At 52.1% G+C, this 15,987-nt stretch overlaps 1 protein-coding gene across 1 annotated transcript; it reads right to left on the minus strand.

Moving 5' to 3' along the window:
* Positions 1–6,632: 6,632 nt before the first annotated feature.
* On the minus strand, positions 6,633–8,891 carry LOC143389188 (testis-expressed protein 19.2-like). The gene is given in 3 exon segments (XM_077108307.1): positions 6,633–7,306; positions 7,309–7,799; positions 8,566–8,891. Coding segments are annotated over 3 exon segments (1,491 nt in total).
* Positions 8,892–15,987: the final 7,096 nt, after the last annotated feature.

Below are 15,987 nucleotides of genomic sequence, written 5' to 3' on the forward strand. Positions count from 1 at the left end.
TCTATCAATTAGAGAAATGCAAATTAAAACTACACTGAGGGGGTTAGGGTTGTGGCTCCGTGGTAGAGTCTTGCCTATCACATGCGGGGCACTGGGTTCAATCCTAAGCACTTCATAAAAATTAAATTAAGGTATTTTCCACCTACAACTAAAAAAATAAATGTTTTAAAAAAAACTATACTGAGATTTCATCTCACACCAGTCAGAATGGCAATTATCAAGAATACAAGTAACAATAAATGTTGGTGAGGATGTGGGAAAAAGGCACACTCATACATTGCTGGTGAGACTGCAAATTGGTACAACCACTCTGGAAAGCAATATGGAGATTCCTCAGAAAACTTAGAATGGAGCCACTGTTTGACCCAGCTATCCCACTCCTCAGCATATACCCAAAAGACTTAAAATCAGCATACCACAGTGATGCAGCCACATCAATATTTATAGCAGCTCAATTCACATATTCCGTAGCTGAACTATGAAACCAGCCTCAGAGGCCTTTAATAGATAAATGGATAAAGAAAATGTGGTACATGTACACAATGGAATATTACTCAGCCACAGGGAAGAATGAAATTATGGCATTTGTCGCTAAATGGGTGGAGCTGAAGACCATCATGCTGAAGCAGACCAGAGACCCACCCCGCTGCCAGAAGACCCTTACCGTACTTAAAGCTATCAGCAAAATCTTCTGCAGAGGGTATTGTGGTTTATAGCTTCCTCTTTGTTTGCAAATGCCAAGTTTTCAGGGGGAAAAATTACTTTTATGTAGAGTTCTGCAAAAATGTAACCCCCACCCCAGTATAAAGTTCAAAGAATTTCTAGATTCAGGATCCAGAGGAGAATTTCTGGCACAAACTATACTCTGGACAAGCCGATGCAGCCAGTAAACCTGCTTCCTGCTAATTCCTCAGGTGTCCAACTTCACCTGTCCTGCATCGATGCTAAGTGAAATAAGCCAACCCCCCAGAATCAGAGGCTGAATGTTCTGATGCACAGATGTTAATACACAGTAAGGCAGAGAGGGGAGTTTGTGTTTTGTGAGCTGAGCTTAGATCCTTGGTGCCATGTTCCCAACTGGTTTCCTCCATCACAATCTTCCACCATGATGTCCCGCCTCACCTCCAGCCCCAAGGAATGGAGTCATTCATTGATTACACAAAAGGGGAATGAAGGGAAGGGAGAGGGGTGGGAACAGGAGAGACAGTAGAATGAACGGACCTCACTTTCCCATGCCCGAATGTGAATACACGACCAGTGAGACGGCACATCACGTACAACTGCCAGAACGAATCCCACTAGAGTGAGTCACACTGCACGTATGTGTAACATGTTGAGAAACACTCTATTGTCAGGCATGTCTAAAAAGAACAAATGAAAATTAAAAATAAATAAATAATCTCTTCTTCTCTGATTATTCTTGCCGGGTAAGGCAGCCTCCCACCCTATCAGGACCCCAGGTGCATTGCAGCTCCACCCACAGTTCAGGGAAGAAATACAACGCCAATGACAGCAGAGTGTCCAGCTCTGGGTCTCCTTGGTGGCCCTTCCTGGTCTTCACAGTGCTGCTCTTGGCGGGATGCCAGGGATGGAGACAGGCGGGGGGGGGGACCAATCTTTGGGCTGTTCTGCACCATGCATGGGATCTTAGTGGGGCTCAGCCCTTCCATATCTCACCTACCCGCCTAGAGGTGCATGATTCCTGGTGAGGTGAACCACGTGGCCCATGCAAATGGCCCAGTTGGTGTGAGCAGGAGAAGGGAACCCCAATGTCCAGGAAAAGGACCTTGGGGAGGTGCTGATCCATCCCTCCTGACACCCTAGAGGCCTGCAGTCCCTGTACCTGAGAGAAGGAAGGTAACCCAGGAGCTTTCTTCTGCTCAGACCTCAGCCCCAGGACCCACGCAACTTAGCCTGGCCAGAGTGGCTTTCCTGCCCACCTCTCACCTCCTCCTCTGTGCCACCCCTGCCTCTGCACGAAGCCATCTGACCTCCTGAGCACCCTGGAAATCCATGGCCCCCCACAACTCCTCAAGACCCCACCTAGACTCTGCCGTCAGTCAGCAGGGAGCAAAGGGCTTCTGGTCTGAGAGTACAGGGCCAGCCACAGGGAACCTGAGACCCCAAGATCCCTCTGCCCCCCAGGCACTTGGTGCAGGAGGGTCCATCTCCCGCACAGCAGGAAGCCCTGCTGTACCCACCACAGAGACCTGTCCCACCCTGTCTTCTGGGGCAGGTGATCTAGGCCTCACTGTTCAGCTTGCTATCCTGGAGAGTGCTCAGGTCACACACAGAAGCCTCCAGGGGCCCTGCCTGCCTAGGGCTAGCACTTAGACATCCAAGCCTGACAGGAGCCCAAAGAGTCATGGACTGGACACATGTGGTCCAGTACAACACTGGTCCAAGGCAACTGGCCATGCCCTGTGCTTCTGGTGTCGCCACGGTCCCTTGTCCCTTGTTCATGACAGAGCCATCAGCCACAGGGCAATGTCTGTCTATTTGTATCCCACAGGAAGGATGGACATTCAGGACATTCAGGGTGGATGCTGAACAGACTCTATGGACATGGGGGATGTGGGCTGCCCTGAGAGCTAGGGCAGGGAAGGAAGGGACAGGGAGGGGCAAGGAGGGAAGGAGCTCAGGCCTGAAGGTGCTGGTGCGGAGGGTCAGCTGGGAAGCCTTGCCTATGCAGATGACCTTGGCCTGGGCCTGTGTGTGCCCAGACATGGCCAGTGGTGCTCGAGGCTGGCTGGGGAATGCTGGCTTGGACTGTACCCATAGGACCCCCCACACCGGCTGTGCTCTGCACAAGTCACCTGGCACACCTCTTCCACTTGTGTTCCACTAAATCCTAAGTCATCACCGTGAGGCCCATTTCCACAAACGCGGCTCCGGAAGCACTGCTTTGAGCCTAATGGAAGATAAGCCAATAGAAGATAAAGACTCTTTCTACCTGGGCTACTGGATCCTTAAAGAGAGCTGCAGGCAGAGGCTGGTTCGTGGGTGGCTTTGGAGGGGCCCATCTAGCCTTCGGCCTTGTCACAGAGGACACCTTGTCCAGGACCTGCCTCTGCTGGTGCTCAGAGACTGGAGTCCATCCAGCTGCTGGGCACGGGGGCAGGTACACAGAACGGTCTGTGGTGGACATTGGAAAGATGACCAGTGAGAGCAAGACTGAGGGGACAGCTCGGCTGCACTGCCCACGACAGACCGCAGAGCAGGGACCACCTTGTGCAGAAATGGCCAGCCTACTGGTGTTGGCCTCCTGGGGGCCCTCCCACAGCCTGAGGGAAGGAGGTGGGGAGGACGTGCTGGCCAGAGCCAAGTCCACTCTGCTCTTCCAGGAGATGCTCCTCTTGGTGCTGTGGAGAATGTTCCCGTCTCTGGGTCCAGGTTGTAGAACTTTCCCAATCCTGTTCCCCAAAGCCCCGAGATCTGAGAGGCAGCTGGACAGACAATGACATCAATCAAACAAGTTAAAACCTGCAACAGCTTTCCAGATGGAGAGGGGAAATCAACCAGAGGACAGTCTCAGACACTGGGGCAGTCCCAGCTGAGCCAGGCACTGAAGCTGGTGGGAGCAGATGGATGCGGTGGGCTCCTGACCCAGGAGGCCTGAACTCTGGACTGCTGAGATGCGGGGGACACAAATATCCAGGACCACAGACTTCTCTCAAGATTGACCTCTGGAAGCCTCCAACCTGGGAGGGACGTGCCAGGAGTCCAACACTGAAGCCTCCATAGTCACCCGGGTCACATGAAGGCTGAATGACATTAGAAAAAGGCCTCACTTCAGGATCACAAAACTTCACATCTCAAGTTGCTGAGGCTGGCCTTGTACTAGGAAATCCTCCTGCTTCAGCCTCCTGAGTTGCTGGGATTACAGACATGTCAAGGCACCTGGTTCTGACCTGAGATACATAGTTCAAAGATATGTGGAAAAGTGACTCACACCTGCTTGGTCAGCTGAGCTGTGACCATGACCCAGGGAGATGGTCTGAATGTGGACCCCAGTCCTCCTGGCCTGGCCTCCTTTGAAGTGTCAGACATGGAATCAAAGGGTGACCATGTGCCCTGGGTCTGGGTCTCAGAGTCCAAGTGCCATCGCAGAACTGAAAGCTCAACCACAGAGGATCCCCCAGGCCCTGGGAAGGAGGCTGCAGCTCAGCAGTCCTCCTGGAGCAGGACAGCCAGGGCTGGCCTCTGTGGCCAGCAGGAGCATCAGGCCAGACTTTGGCTGGCAACATGGGAGCCAGTGCTGATGCTGATCATTGGCTCCGGTCCACTTAAGCAAGAGAGAGGTGTCCAGGACCAACCTCCAGGCTCCCGGAGATAACTGGACACATAGGACACAGGACCCTGCCCAACAGGCAGGAGCTACTGGCTGCAATTGAAGGAGCCATGGTGGGGTGAGAGCACACAGAGTCCCGTGGCCTGCAGTGCCACCTTCGCCTTTCCCAGGGCCAGGAGCTGCCAGCACGGCAGGCTCTCTTTAGATCTTTCTGGAATGGGCCTGGGGATGGACTCTGCACACCCCCAGCATCTCTCATGCTTCTTCGCCCCACCCCAGACCTCCCCCCCAGCCCTGTCTGTCCCTCACTGTGTCCAGGCCCCGGGACCTGGTCCCTTACAGGCCCACTTCAGGTTTGCCTTCACGGGGAGAGCAACAGCCCCCCTGATGAGACACGGGGCTCCCGGTGGACCTGTGAAAAGCTGCAGGGTTCTAGTGCTATTTAGAGCCTCCCCCTGAGCAGCCTTCCCAGGCTGAGATGCAAAGGAGCTTGATCCTCTGTGGCAGCTTCAGAGTGAAGAGAAGGTGGCCCTGTGCTGGGGTGTGGCTGGGTGGCAATGGCTGCTTTGCTCTGGAGGGGAGGCACTGCAGCGAGGTCTCAGAGCAGTGCTCTGTGAAGGGAGCCCAGGTGTGCCTGCTCTGGCCCCCTGTGCTGAACCTTTGCAGCTGATTGTTTAAAATCCAGGTGAATTTCAAGTAACAACCATTTGAAGTGAAATGCAGTAGTACTTAGTGAATCCACAGACGTGCCACCGAGCCGGCTACCTGGCTTCTGATTGCTTCCTTCACCTAGGAGGGAAGCCCCAAGCCCTGTCTAGCCCCCGGGAGCCGCCCCTCTGCTCTGGATTTGCCCATTCTGAGTCTTGCACCCCAACAGCTCACGGTATTCCTTCTCTGGTGACGGGCTTCTTGCGCTCAGCATGCCGTGGAGGTGGGTCTGTGTGTGGCCCGGGCCCTTCTCCCTTCCTCCTGTGGCTGAGTACTGTTCTGAGGCCAAAATGCCACACTGGCCACCCATTCCTGGATGGCAGAGAGCAGATTCCCCCTCGGGCCGGTCACCATGGATGGTGTTGCTGTGAGCTCGCCTGTAGTGTCTCCAGCTCTTTAGGGTCTAGGCTTAGGAGTGGGATTGCTGGTCACAGGGCAGTCCTGTCACTTTGGGGAATGTGTTGGATTTGATCTCCCTCACCCTAATTTGTGATGAGGTGTTTAAGAATAGCTGGGGGCAGCTCAGGGGCAGGGCTGCCCCTTCAGATCCACAAGCTGCCCCAGCACCACTCAACCAGAGGCTCCGAGACCCTGCTGAGGCTGCCTGGGAGCAGGACCAGGTGCAGGTTGCCCATGGGCTCCCAGTCACCAAAAGCTCCTAGGGTGGCAGGGCGCCTCAGGGAGAGTGGCGGCCTCTTCTCCAGCACTGGCATCAGAAACCTTCCTGATCCAAGACCCAGACGCTGCTGGAACGGGCATGAGAGGCGGCCCTGAATGCTGGATGACAGGCCCCACTGCTGCCTTTACTGACCCAGCAGGAAGCCCTGGGGTCATGCCCCCCTGACCATTCAGCCTGGGACGGCCAGCAGAGGAGCTGGGACACTCCAGACCGTCCCCTGCAGGAGGAGGCAGCCACACCCCCAGCATCCCCTGCACCAGGCTCCTGATCCCCAGGCTGCCGCCTCACCTGTGCAGAGCCCCCAGGGCGGAAACGTGTGCCCATCTCACCCCTACTCCCTTCACACCTGGTCTGCCCCTAGGTTGCTGTACTTTCTGGGGCACGTAGTTGTGAGACACGCTCACGTCGAACTCAGGGCCTCCTGGTTTAGGTGGCCATCTGCATGTGGGCTTGACTCACAGCATGGCTGAACCCCTGTGGCACGAACTGCCCACGTGAGGCTGAGCCAGCGCCCTGAACTGTGTCCCCTCCTGGCCCCGGGTAGGATGGGGCCTGGCTCAGACACTGGGGACTCCTTGGGCCCGTAAGGACTGCCAAGGGAAGACCACGCAGAGCACAAAGCAGAGCTCTGTGACTTTATTGAAACCAAACAACATGCAGAAGAACAGGAATTGGCAGGCCAAAGGCCCCGGTGCCCAGCATTCACCACCTGATCTCCTCCCACGGCAGACTAGATCCCAGTGCTGCAGTCAGGGCCCCGCAGGACGTCCAGGACCCCTCCCACGAGATCCAAAACATGTCCTGGTCGCCCAGGTCTCTGGGGGTCTCACCCCTGGCGTCTCTCCTCACAGCCAGGCACGGTTCTGTGACCTGCTCCCACATCAGGGGCAGTTGACCTTTCGCCCAGGAACAATTATGGTCAGCGCTGCATTCCGAAGCAGGTGATGGTGACAGTCAACAGGTAACTGCTGCTATAAGTCCCTGAACGTTCCTGACCTTCCCTTGAAGGTCTGGCCCCCCAGGTGGGCAGCCAGGACAAGGGCCCCAGCCCCTCAGTTCTGGGGCCCAGGCCTGAAGAGCTGGAAGCAGGGCAGCTCCCCCAGGACAGAGGCTCCCACCACAGCCAGGCTCTCCCCGGGCCTTGGCAGTGCTGACGTCCTGTCCTTGGGGGCAGGACCGTGGCTTTGAGGCCGAGGCCCCCTCCTCCGCCTCCCTCTGGCTGCAGGGTGAGTAGGAGACGATGGTGAAGCCCCTCTTCTGCAGCGCACAGTCTGCGGACACTAGCTCTGCTCCTGGCCCCGCCCTCTCCAGGACACTCAGCTTCCAGCGGTGCAGGTCCTGCTGCTGGGACGGGTTCTGGAGCCTCACCAACCACACCTCCCCGGGGTCCAGCAGCAGTTTCCAGTGCTGGCCCGGGGTCTGCAGGGCCCAGCCCGGAACCATCCTCCGAAGGTAGACAGCATCCTGGCAGCCCACCATGGACACAAACTGCAGGCCCAAGAGCCAGGCCTCAGCAGCCTCGGCCTCCTCAGGCTCCATGGGCGGGCTGGTACCCAGCTCCAGCACCATGGTCTCCCCGGGGGGCAGGTCTGCACCCAGAAAGTTCTGCCACAGAGAAGGGGGTGTGGCCAGTGTGAGCATGGGGGCAGCCCCTCGAACCTCCAGGGCAGGGCCTGGGTCCAGTCGGCATCCTCGGGGCCCAGGCCCAGGGGCACCGCGTTCTGGGGCCCCAGCTCGGTGGGCACAAACAGGAGGTCCAGGCCCACCTCTTCTGACCCCGCTGGTTCTGACAGCAGGGCCCCAGGGCCCCAGGGCTCGGCGCCCCCCTGCCCAGGCTGCCCCAGGGATCCCTCCTGCTCAGGCCCTGCCTCCAGGAGCTCTGCGGTCTCGGAGTCCCAGTCCTCATCTTCCCAGTCTTCGGACTCCAGCATGTCTTTGAGGTCCAGGAAGGCAACCTTGAAGCAGGCAAAGCAGATGCTCAGCTCGTTTCCATGCTGTATCTGGTACAGCCAGGATGCGTAGAGGCAGGACATGCCCTCCCTCCCATGGCGCATGCTGACTGGGGTGGGGGGCACATGGCCACACCGCCCACCTTCTGCAGGTGGGCAGCAGGGGCCCTCCCTGGGCTCTCAGGGGAGCAGGCCCACAGGCTGGGGTCCAGGGAGGTGCTGGGGCAGGCAGGAGGGGTTGGGGGGAGGGAGGCAGAGCGAGAGGAGGAGTTGGGGGTGTGGTGTGGGTGGAAGAACGGGGTCCCAATTCAGATGGCAGTTGCAGAGACTGGGGCCAGAAGTTCTAGAAGCTTCTGCAGCTGAACTCTGTGTAGTGTCTGGAGCTGGGAAGGCAAGGCAGGTGGGGTCAGGCAACCCTGGGGCAGAAAGCTGGGGCCCGCGGCCTAGGGGGTGTCGGGGTTCAGGCAGGCCCCCAGACCACCTATGCTCAGCCTGCCCAACACGCGACTGGGGTCCCTTGGCCACCTCCCCCCCTCAGGGGTCCCCTCAGAGCCCCCTCAGCCCTATCGGCCTGGCCTACAAAATGGGAGGGAGCCCAGGGGAGGCATAGGCCAGGACCCTCCCGGATAGTTGCCCCCGAGGATAGATGGCCCCGGGTGGCCCTCAGCATCCAGCCCCGCCCCGCCCCGCTGTGGGTTTGGCACCCACCCTCCCTCCCCGGGGTGCCCTCACCAAGGTGCCTCCCCTGCAGCCAGCCAGGGAAAGGAGGAGCAGGCCGGCCCTGGCCTATAAAGGCCGGGGGGATCATCTGTATATCTCCCAGCAGCCCCTGCGCAGGGAAAGTGCTGAGTCGCCCTGGCCCAGGTCAGCAATGTGCAGCTCGGCGCGCCCGCCCCCCACCCCAGGGCCCGGCTGGCGCTGCTGCTCCAACTACCCACAGCCAGCCCTGCGCTCCCGGACTGTCCTGGCGTCGGCAGGCCTGTGGCTCCGTCCCTGCGGGGGACACCCAGTCCTGGGCCCACTGCCTCGGGTGGCGTTTGGAAGCCGCCGATTCCAGTTCCTTGTGGATCTGGGAAATGCCCCGCGACACTTGGCTGCAGTTGACGCGAGTTTCCCCTTCCGGGTCGTCTGCAGCGTTCTCACAGGGCTCTCTGAACGCATGCCTGTGGTGCAGTGCCCAGGTCAGTGTTGGGTCACAGCAGACCCGGCCAGCAGTGCGGGGCGTCCACGTGCCGCCTCCTCCCCACGCACAGATGCCCAGCATAGGAAAGCAAATGACCCAGCGTAGAGACCAGCGAAGGCCCATCAGTTACTGCTGGCTCATTAGTACCGTGGAACCCGCCAGACACACGACCATCGCCCAGGCCGTGGTCCTCCTCGGGGTCCACTGTGCTGTGGACGTGATGACGGGGACTCAGCCCCGCGCAGCGCTGGCCCTGGGCGTGCAATCCTCGCGACCCCGGCCCGCCCTTCGGGCTGGCCGGCCGCGGGCCCCTCACCCTTGATGCCTGTGGCACTTCTGCCCTTTCCAGAGAGTCTGGCCGGGCTCGGGCTCGGGCTCGGGCAGGCTGTGGCCTTTGCCGCTCCCTTAATTAGTACCGCCCCTCTGTCTCCTCCAGCCCTGGCTCCTCCAGGCTCCTTTCACGATTAGCCGAGTGACCCCTCGGTGACGGGAGGGACCACCCCTCACGTGCACAGACAACACCTCTCGGCTGCCCAGGCTTCCCAGGCACCTCAGAACCGCTGGGCACAAACTCTGCAGGTGTGTGGACGTGCCTTCCTCTCGGTTGGGCCCACAGCAAGGGCTCCACTGCTGGGTCACCTGCTGAGAGGCCCCTGGTGTCGGCCAGGCGTGGGGTGTGCCAATGCCCCGAGGTTCACAAGCCCTCGCGGGCAGGGATACCCATCTTCTCAGGACGGCTCTCCCTCACATAAGCACCTGACGCTTGTCGGCCACAGCAGGTGTACTCTGCTCTGGAGCCGAGGTCAGGCCTGCGGTCGGGCAGACCCTTGCTGGTCAGGCCTGCTCCCTATATGGCGGTGTGGCCACAACCTCCCATGGCAGCCAGCCAGGGTGCGGAGCCCCAGGGGGCCTCTGTCTAAGGACGCTGGGTCCGGGCTGCAGCTGGGCGGCTGGGGGCGTGAGCTGTCCCTCTCTCCGGTGCCGTGTGCCTTCAGGCCTTCGCTGGTCTCTGCGCTGGGTCGTTTGCTTTCCTGTGCTGGGTTTTAAGGGCTCTTTGTGTGTGTGTGTGTGTGTGTGTGTGTGTGAGCAGAGCCCTTCCCACCCCGTCCTCCCCTGCAATACTTTCTCCAGAGCCGCTCCTCATCCATTCTGAGCAGCATTTTTCACAGGGCAGTGATGCTTAGATGGACCCAAGTCCAGCTCATCCAGCACCTCCCTCGGGATCGGCCTCGGGTTGCATCTAAGCCCCGTGGCCGCCCCTAGGGCCCTGTGGTGTCCTGCCTCCTCTATGGGTTGCACAGTTCTGGCACCTCTCCTGCCTACGAGGTCCCAGGTCATGTAGCTGACATTTGGAGTGAGGGTCTGCATCCAGATTTCCCTTTCACAGGTGGATATCCAGTTGCTCCGGCACCAGGTGGTGAGACCGTCCTCTCTACCCTGCTCTGCCAAGCATGCTAAGGCCCCTCAGTGGTGACAGTCCCTTCTGCTGTGCTCTCTTCTAGCACCTCTTGTACAAGTGAAAACTTGAGGGTTGAGAATTTTCCACATCTTTGTGCAATGCCTTTGGTCAATAGTGAACATCCACTGTGTGATTCTGAGAATCCACCTCAAAATTAGGAGAAGCAGGAAGATGCACTTTCACAGGGCTTCATGGATAATATCACAGATGGAAGGAAGGCACAAAGAAAGCAAGATGACCTCTACTCCCTGATTACTGAAAGTACCTGGTGGTGTAAAGAATACCTCTTGAAATCTTGTAAAAAGATTTGAGAGGCAGATGGAGTGACATGTTAGCAGAGGATAAAAAAAGAGGACCCTATGGAGGGATTATGCCCATTTATCCATATCCCACTCTTAAAATACCACAACAAACAAGATAATTTTAAAAGGTAGAAAGAAAAAGGTATACCACAATGCCTGGGATTCTCTGTACTTTCGCAACATAGCAGAATATCCTTGATTTCCATATCTTTCCATATTTCTCAGGGAGCCCTAAAAGTCTCTAGCCCAGAATTGCCAAATGACCTACACACAAAAAAAAGCCATCAAGAGAAGACTTTTCGAGACCTGCGACCGACTGGAAGAACAGGCCCAGTGGCCCACCGGCATGGTAGACACATCACCCCAATTGGAGGAGGGGCAGAGCCGCCGCCCGCACCTGCAAGGTAGGCAGACCTGTGACCTGGAGAACAGGCCCAGCGCCCCCGCCCCCCAGCCTGGTGCTGTAGACAGATCACCCCTATTGGAAGAGGGGCCCAGCCACCGCCTGCAAGGTAGGCAGACGGTACATCCTGGAGAAGGGGCCCAGCGGCCCGCAGGCGTGGTAGACAGACCACCCCAATTGGAGGAAGGGCCCTGCTGCCGCCCGTGCCTGCAAGGTAGGCAGATCTGCAACCTGGAGAACAGGCCTAGCAGCCCGCTGTCATGGTAGACAGATCAACCCTATTGGAGGAGGGGCCCAGTAGCCGCCTGCAAGGTAGGCAGGCTGTGTGTCCAGGAGAAGGGGCCCAGCAGCCCGCCAGCATGGTAGACAGAGCACCCCAATTGAAGGAGGGGCCCAGTCGCCGCCTGTGCCTGCATGGTAGGCAGACCTGCAACCTGGAGAACAGGCCCAGCGACTCGCCTGAGCGGTAGACAGACCTCCCCAGTTGGAGGAGCCCAGCCTCCCGCCAGTGAGGTAGACAGACCACTCCAACTGGAGGAGGGGTCCTGCTGCCCGCCCATGCGGTCACCTGACCTAGCTCTTGACAAACATAAGGTTTCCGCAACACCCCCACCTCATCAAACATCTTATGAGAAAAACTGATGGAACTCATCTTGGAAAATCCCACCAACCCCTAAAATCCACCAACCAGTTGACTGGTGTGGCTACCAGTGCGGTTCTGCAGCGGATCAGGCACCTGGTTTACATCTCAGAGAATAAGAGTAGAGAGGCCACAGGTTGAAGCTCAAGGCCTCTCACACTACCACCACCACCCTGAACCCAGAGACTCAAGCTAGGAATAGACAACGCCACCAACTGGAAGAAATGAAAACAGAGTTCTGAGAGACAATTTTTTTTTCTTTTTTTCTTTCTTTTTCTCTCTTTTCTCTCTCTTTACAGCCATTCACCCAGTCTCCTCTACGCTTCCCCCTCAGGTCTTTGCAATTTCAACATTTGTGAAACCAAAAATTGTACATGAAAAAGAACTTTAACAACTGAATCACCAGAATAATATACTATTGAGGAATTGCATATGCTCCACCTCCCTTCCCCCTTTTTATTCCTTTTCTTTTTTCTCATATTTTCTTTTTCCTGCTCTCTTTTTTCTCTCCCATTCCTTGTTATCTGTTTTCCTCCCTCCTACTCCCTCTATCCCACTTGCAACCCCCTAATTTCACTATTCATAAGTAGGGTAAACTTATAAATACAGATAGGAATTTGAATCTATACATTCTTCCATAAATTACCCATCTTTTGGTTAGAGCTCTCCAAAGTTACTAAGTTAGATTAACCCCATACCCTCACTCCTTTCCCCATAAACATAACAGCCTACACCTGAAATCCAGTTTTCTTCAAGCTACCGGAAATGGTATGCCCTTCATGAAACTAATGACTATATTTGTAAACGATAATGGTATCCAACATTTGTAGACATAGAGTCTAGCTATAAATGTAGTAATAAGGAAAACATGTGCTTAGATGATGTACTATTGATATTGAGAACTGTTAACATTGAAGACAAAGTATTTCAACTTGAAAAGAACACAGACAGCTCAGCGAGACTGTTAAGAAACCATGAGCAGAACATCCAAGAAATATGGGATAACATAAAGAGACCAAACTTAAGAGTCATTGGAATACAGGAAGGTATAGAGGTCCAAACCAAAGGAATGAGCAATCTGTTCAATGAAATAATATGAGAAAACTTCCCAGACTTGAAGAATGAGACAGAATCCCAAATCCTAGAAGCCTACAGGACACCGAATGGGCAAAATCATAAGAGATCCACACCTAGACACATTATAATGCAGGTGCCCAACATACAGAATAAGGAGAGAATTTTAAAAGCTTCAAGAGAAAGGAAGCAGATTACATTTAGGGGTAAACCAATCAGGATAACAGCTGATCTTTCAACACAGACTCTGAAAGCTAGAAGATCCTGGAACAATGTATTTCAAATGCTGAAAGAAAATGGGTTCCAACCAAGAATTGTGTATCCAGCGAAGTTAAGCTTCAGGATGGAAGATGAAATTAAAACCTTCCATGATAAACAAAAGTTAAAAGAATTTGCAGCTAGAAAATCATCTCTTCAAAACATCCTCGGCAAAACATTACAGGAATAGGAAATGGAAAATAACAATGAAAACCAACAGTGAAAGGGAGTACAGTAAAGGGAAAAAATAATCAAAGAGGAAAAACAAACCATGTTAAGTAATGTAAATAAACAAATATGGCTGGGAGAACAATCCATATCTCAATAATAACCCTAAATGTTAATGGCTTAAACTCACCAATTAAGAGACACAGGCTAGTAGAATGGATCAAAAAAAAAAAATCCAACAATATGCTGTCATTGTCTGATAACCCCAAGATTATTTGGTGTTTGGCTTCTGATGTTTGTCTTTTCCTAAAAGAATGGTTCACATGTTCTTGGTTCCTCATTCTTTGAGTAATTTTGGATTATGTCCTGCACATTGTGTTTATATGTTGGGACTTTGTATACTGTTTTAATTCTCTAAAGAGTATTCATTAGCAGGCACTTAACTTGGCTACACTCAGACTAGAAAGCCTGTCTCAACTGTGGTGAAAATTTAGATCTCAGACTAGTTCTTTTAGTTTTATGTGAATCTTTCAGTGGATCTAGCACATGAGAGTTCTTACCCATTATCTGTAACCCTTCTTCTTTAGATTTCTACCATCTGAGGTTAGTCTCTCACTTTCTGGTGACTGGATTTCCCAGACTCCATTGCTCTGCTCCTCAGGTGACCAAGATGGAAGGCTTTTTCTCAGAGTGTTAGCCACCCTAATACATTTTATCACATTATGACTGCAGTTTGTCCTCAGGCCATGGGAGTAGACACTGAAAACTCCTTTGAGTTTCTTCTCCCAAGTTTTGATAACCTTTCAAAATTCACTGTTTTGTTTAGTCTCCAGAGAGCACAGGTAGATTTTTTTCCTTTCTGTATTTTCTCTGTCATTTGTCATTGTTTATTAATGGATCATTCTTTTCTCTGAAAAAGAGGGGAGCTGTGTTTCTCCTCTTCCCAATTTTGTTGGTAGTAATTTCTGTTTTAAAGTTGTTTTCAGGGCATTACAGTTATATATAATAGTGACGTTTATTTTGACATAATGATACACACACTTGACTACATCATATTTTTATTTTTTTCCTCAAATATTTACTAAATCCTGTAGCAGGTTCTGGGAATATCAAGAAGTACAAGACATAACAATTGAAATATGGTCTTTGGAGTATGAAGATTGGGTTTATGTAGTAACTTCCTACCTTACTCACCCAGTGTCCTTGATCAAGACATTTAACATCTATTTCTTAACCTGTTAAGGAGTAACTGGCAAAAGTAATTAAAAATGCTGAACACTATCTTTCACATTGGAAGCACTTTGTATGTGCTAGTATCTCTCATTTTATATACCACCATCAAGTAAGGGAGATTACCTATAACAGATAACTATTATACAAAGGGCAACAGAGGATTTTACAGACAGAAAAGGATTATCTGTTACATTATGAAAAGAAGTAGGATGACTTTGTGGTAGAGATGATAAGTAAGCTGAGCCTTAGAGGACCAGAGGAAAGACTAAACTCTTATTTTGGAAAAAATTACTTTGTCACAGTGAGACTAGCAAGTAGTTAGATTAGTAGTAACTCCTTACTACTAATTAGGAATTTCTTACAGTAACACAGGTACCATATATTAATCATTAATCATAATGTATTGATTGTAAATATATTAAGTATTTATATTAATCCAGTAAATATTAAGATTAGATATTTATATTAGATGTTTATATTAATCATATTAACATTGCATTAACTTTTCAAACAATACGGGATTGAACTCAGCTGTACTCCCCTATTGAGCCAAATTCCCAGCCCTGTTTTGTATTTTATTTAGAGACAGGGTCTCACTGAGTTACTTTGTGCCTAACTTTTTGAGGAGGCTGGCTTTGAACTCATGATCCTCCTGCCTCAGCCTCCGGAGCCACTGGGATTATAAGCATGTGCCACCACACCCAGCAGTACTGATTCTTACATAATATTTAGTCTTCACAACAATCCTTAGAGATAAATAGATGCCTTAATCCTATCTTATAAATAAAGTTTAGGCTTGGAAAAGCTAAGTAACTTGCCCAAGACCACATAGCCAGCAAGAAAGAGTATAGAACTTGATAGAGATCTATCAGTTGTATGGACTCTAGAGGTTTAGCAGAGACAAGATGAAGGCATAAATTAGGAAAGATTTTTTTTCTGCCTAAGAATTGGTTTTGGTAGCCTCAGAATTATAATTCTTTTCAGGTATACATCAATGCCTATGCACATCTTTTTGAATGCTGTAGAATTAAGTTCATGTTATTTAGGAATAATTGCATAAGATCTTTTATTGAAAGAGATGTATCACATAATAATTCTCACATGCCTACTTTTTAAAAAAATTGTTGATATGTACTTTTTATTGTTGCATATTGTTTTTACAGAATTGTGGGTTTCATTGTGGCATATTTGTGCATACATAAAAACGTAATTATTTTCTGGAGGAAATTGGTGGCAACAATATAATTGTGTCTTTCCAGTACTTTGTATATATACAGTTGTTCCTTGGTATCTGCTGGTGATTTGGGTTCAGGACCCTTAAATCCTCTACATGTAATGGTGTGGTATTTGGATAGAAAATACACAAATGCATACACTTATAATGCCTAACACAATGTAAATGCTGTGTAAATAGTGGGTAATAGTGTATAGCAAATGATAAAAAAAAGAGTCTGAGCAAGTTTAGTACAGACATATTTTTTCCCGAGTTTAATCTGTTGAATATGTAGTTGTGCAGCTCATCAGTATGGGGACCAACTCTGAGTGTGCATAAGTATGAGTGTGTATGTCTATGTGTATGCCTGTATGCACATAGGCATACATAATAACATATGTGATGTTTAATAAGCTCAACTCATGGA

The sequence above is a fragment of the Callospermophilus lateralis genome, unplaced genomic scaffold, assembly GCF_048772815.1.
Source record: "Callospermophilus lateralis isolate mCalLat2 unplaced genomic scaffold, mCalLat2.hap1 Scaffold_44, whole genome shotgun sequence".
Classification (NCBI taxonomy): domain Eukaryota; kingdom Metazoa; phylum Chordata; class Mammalia; order Rodentia; family Sciuridae; genus Callospermophilus; species Callospermophilus lateralis.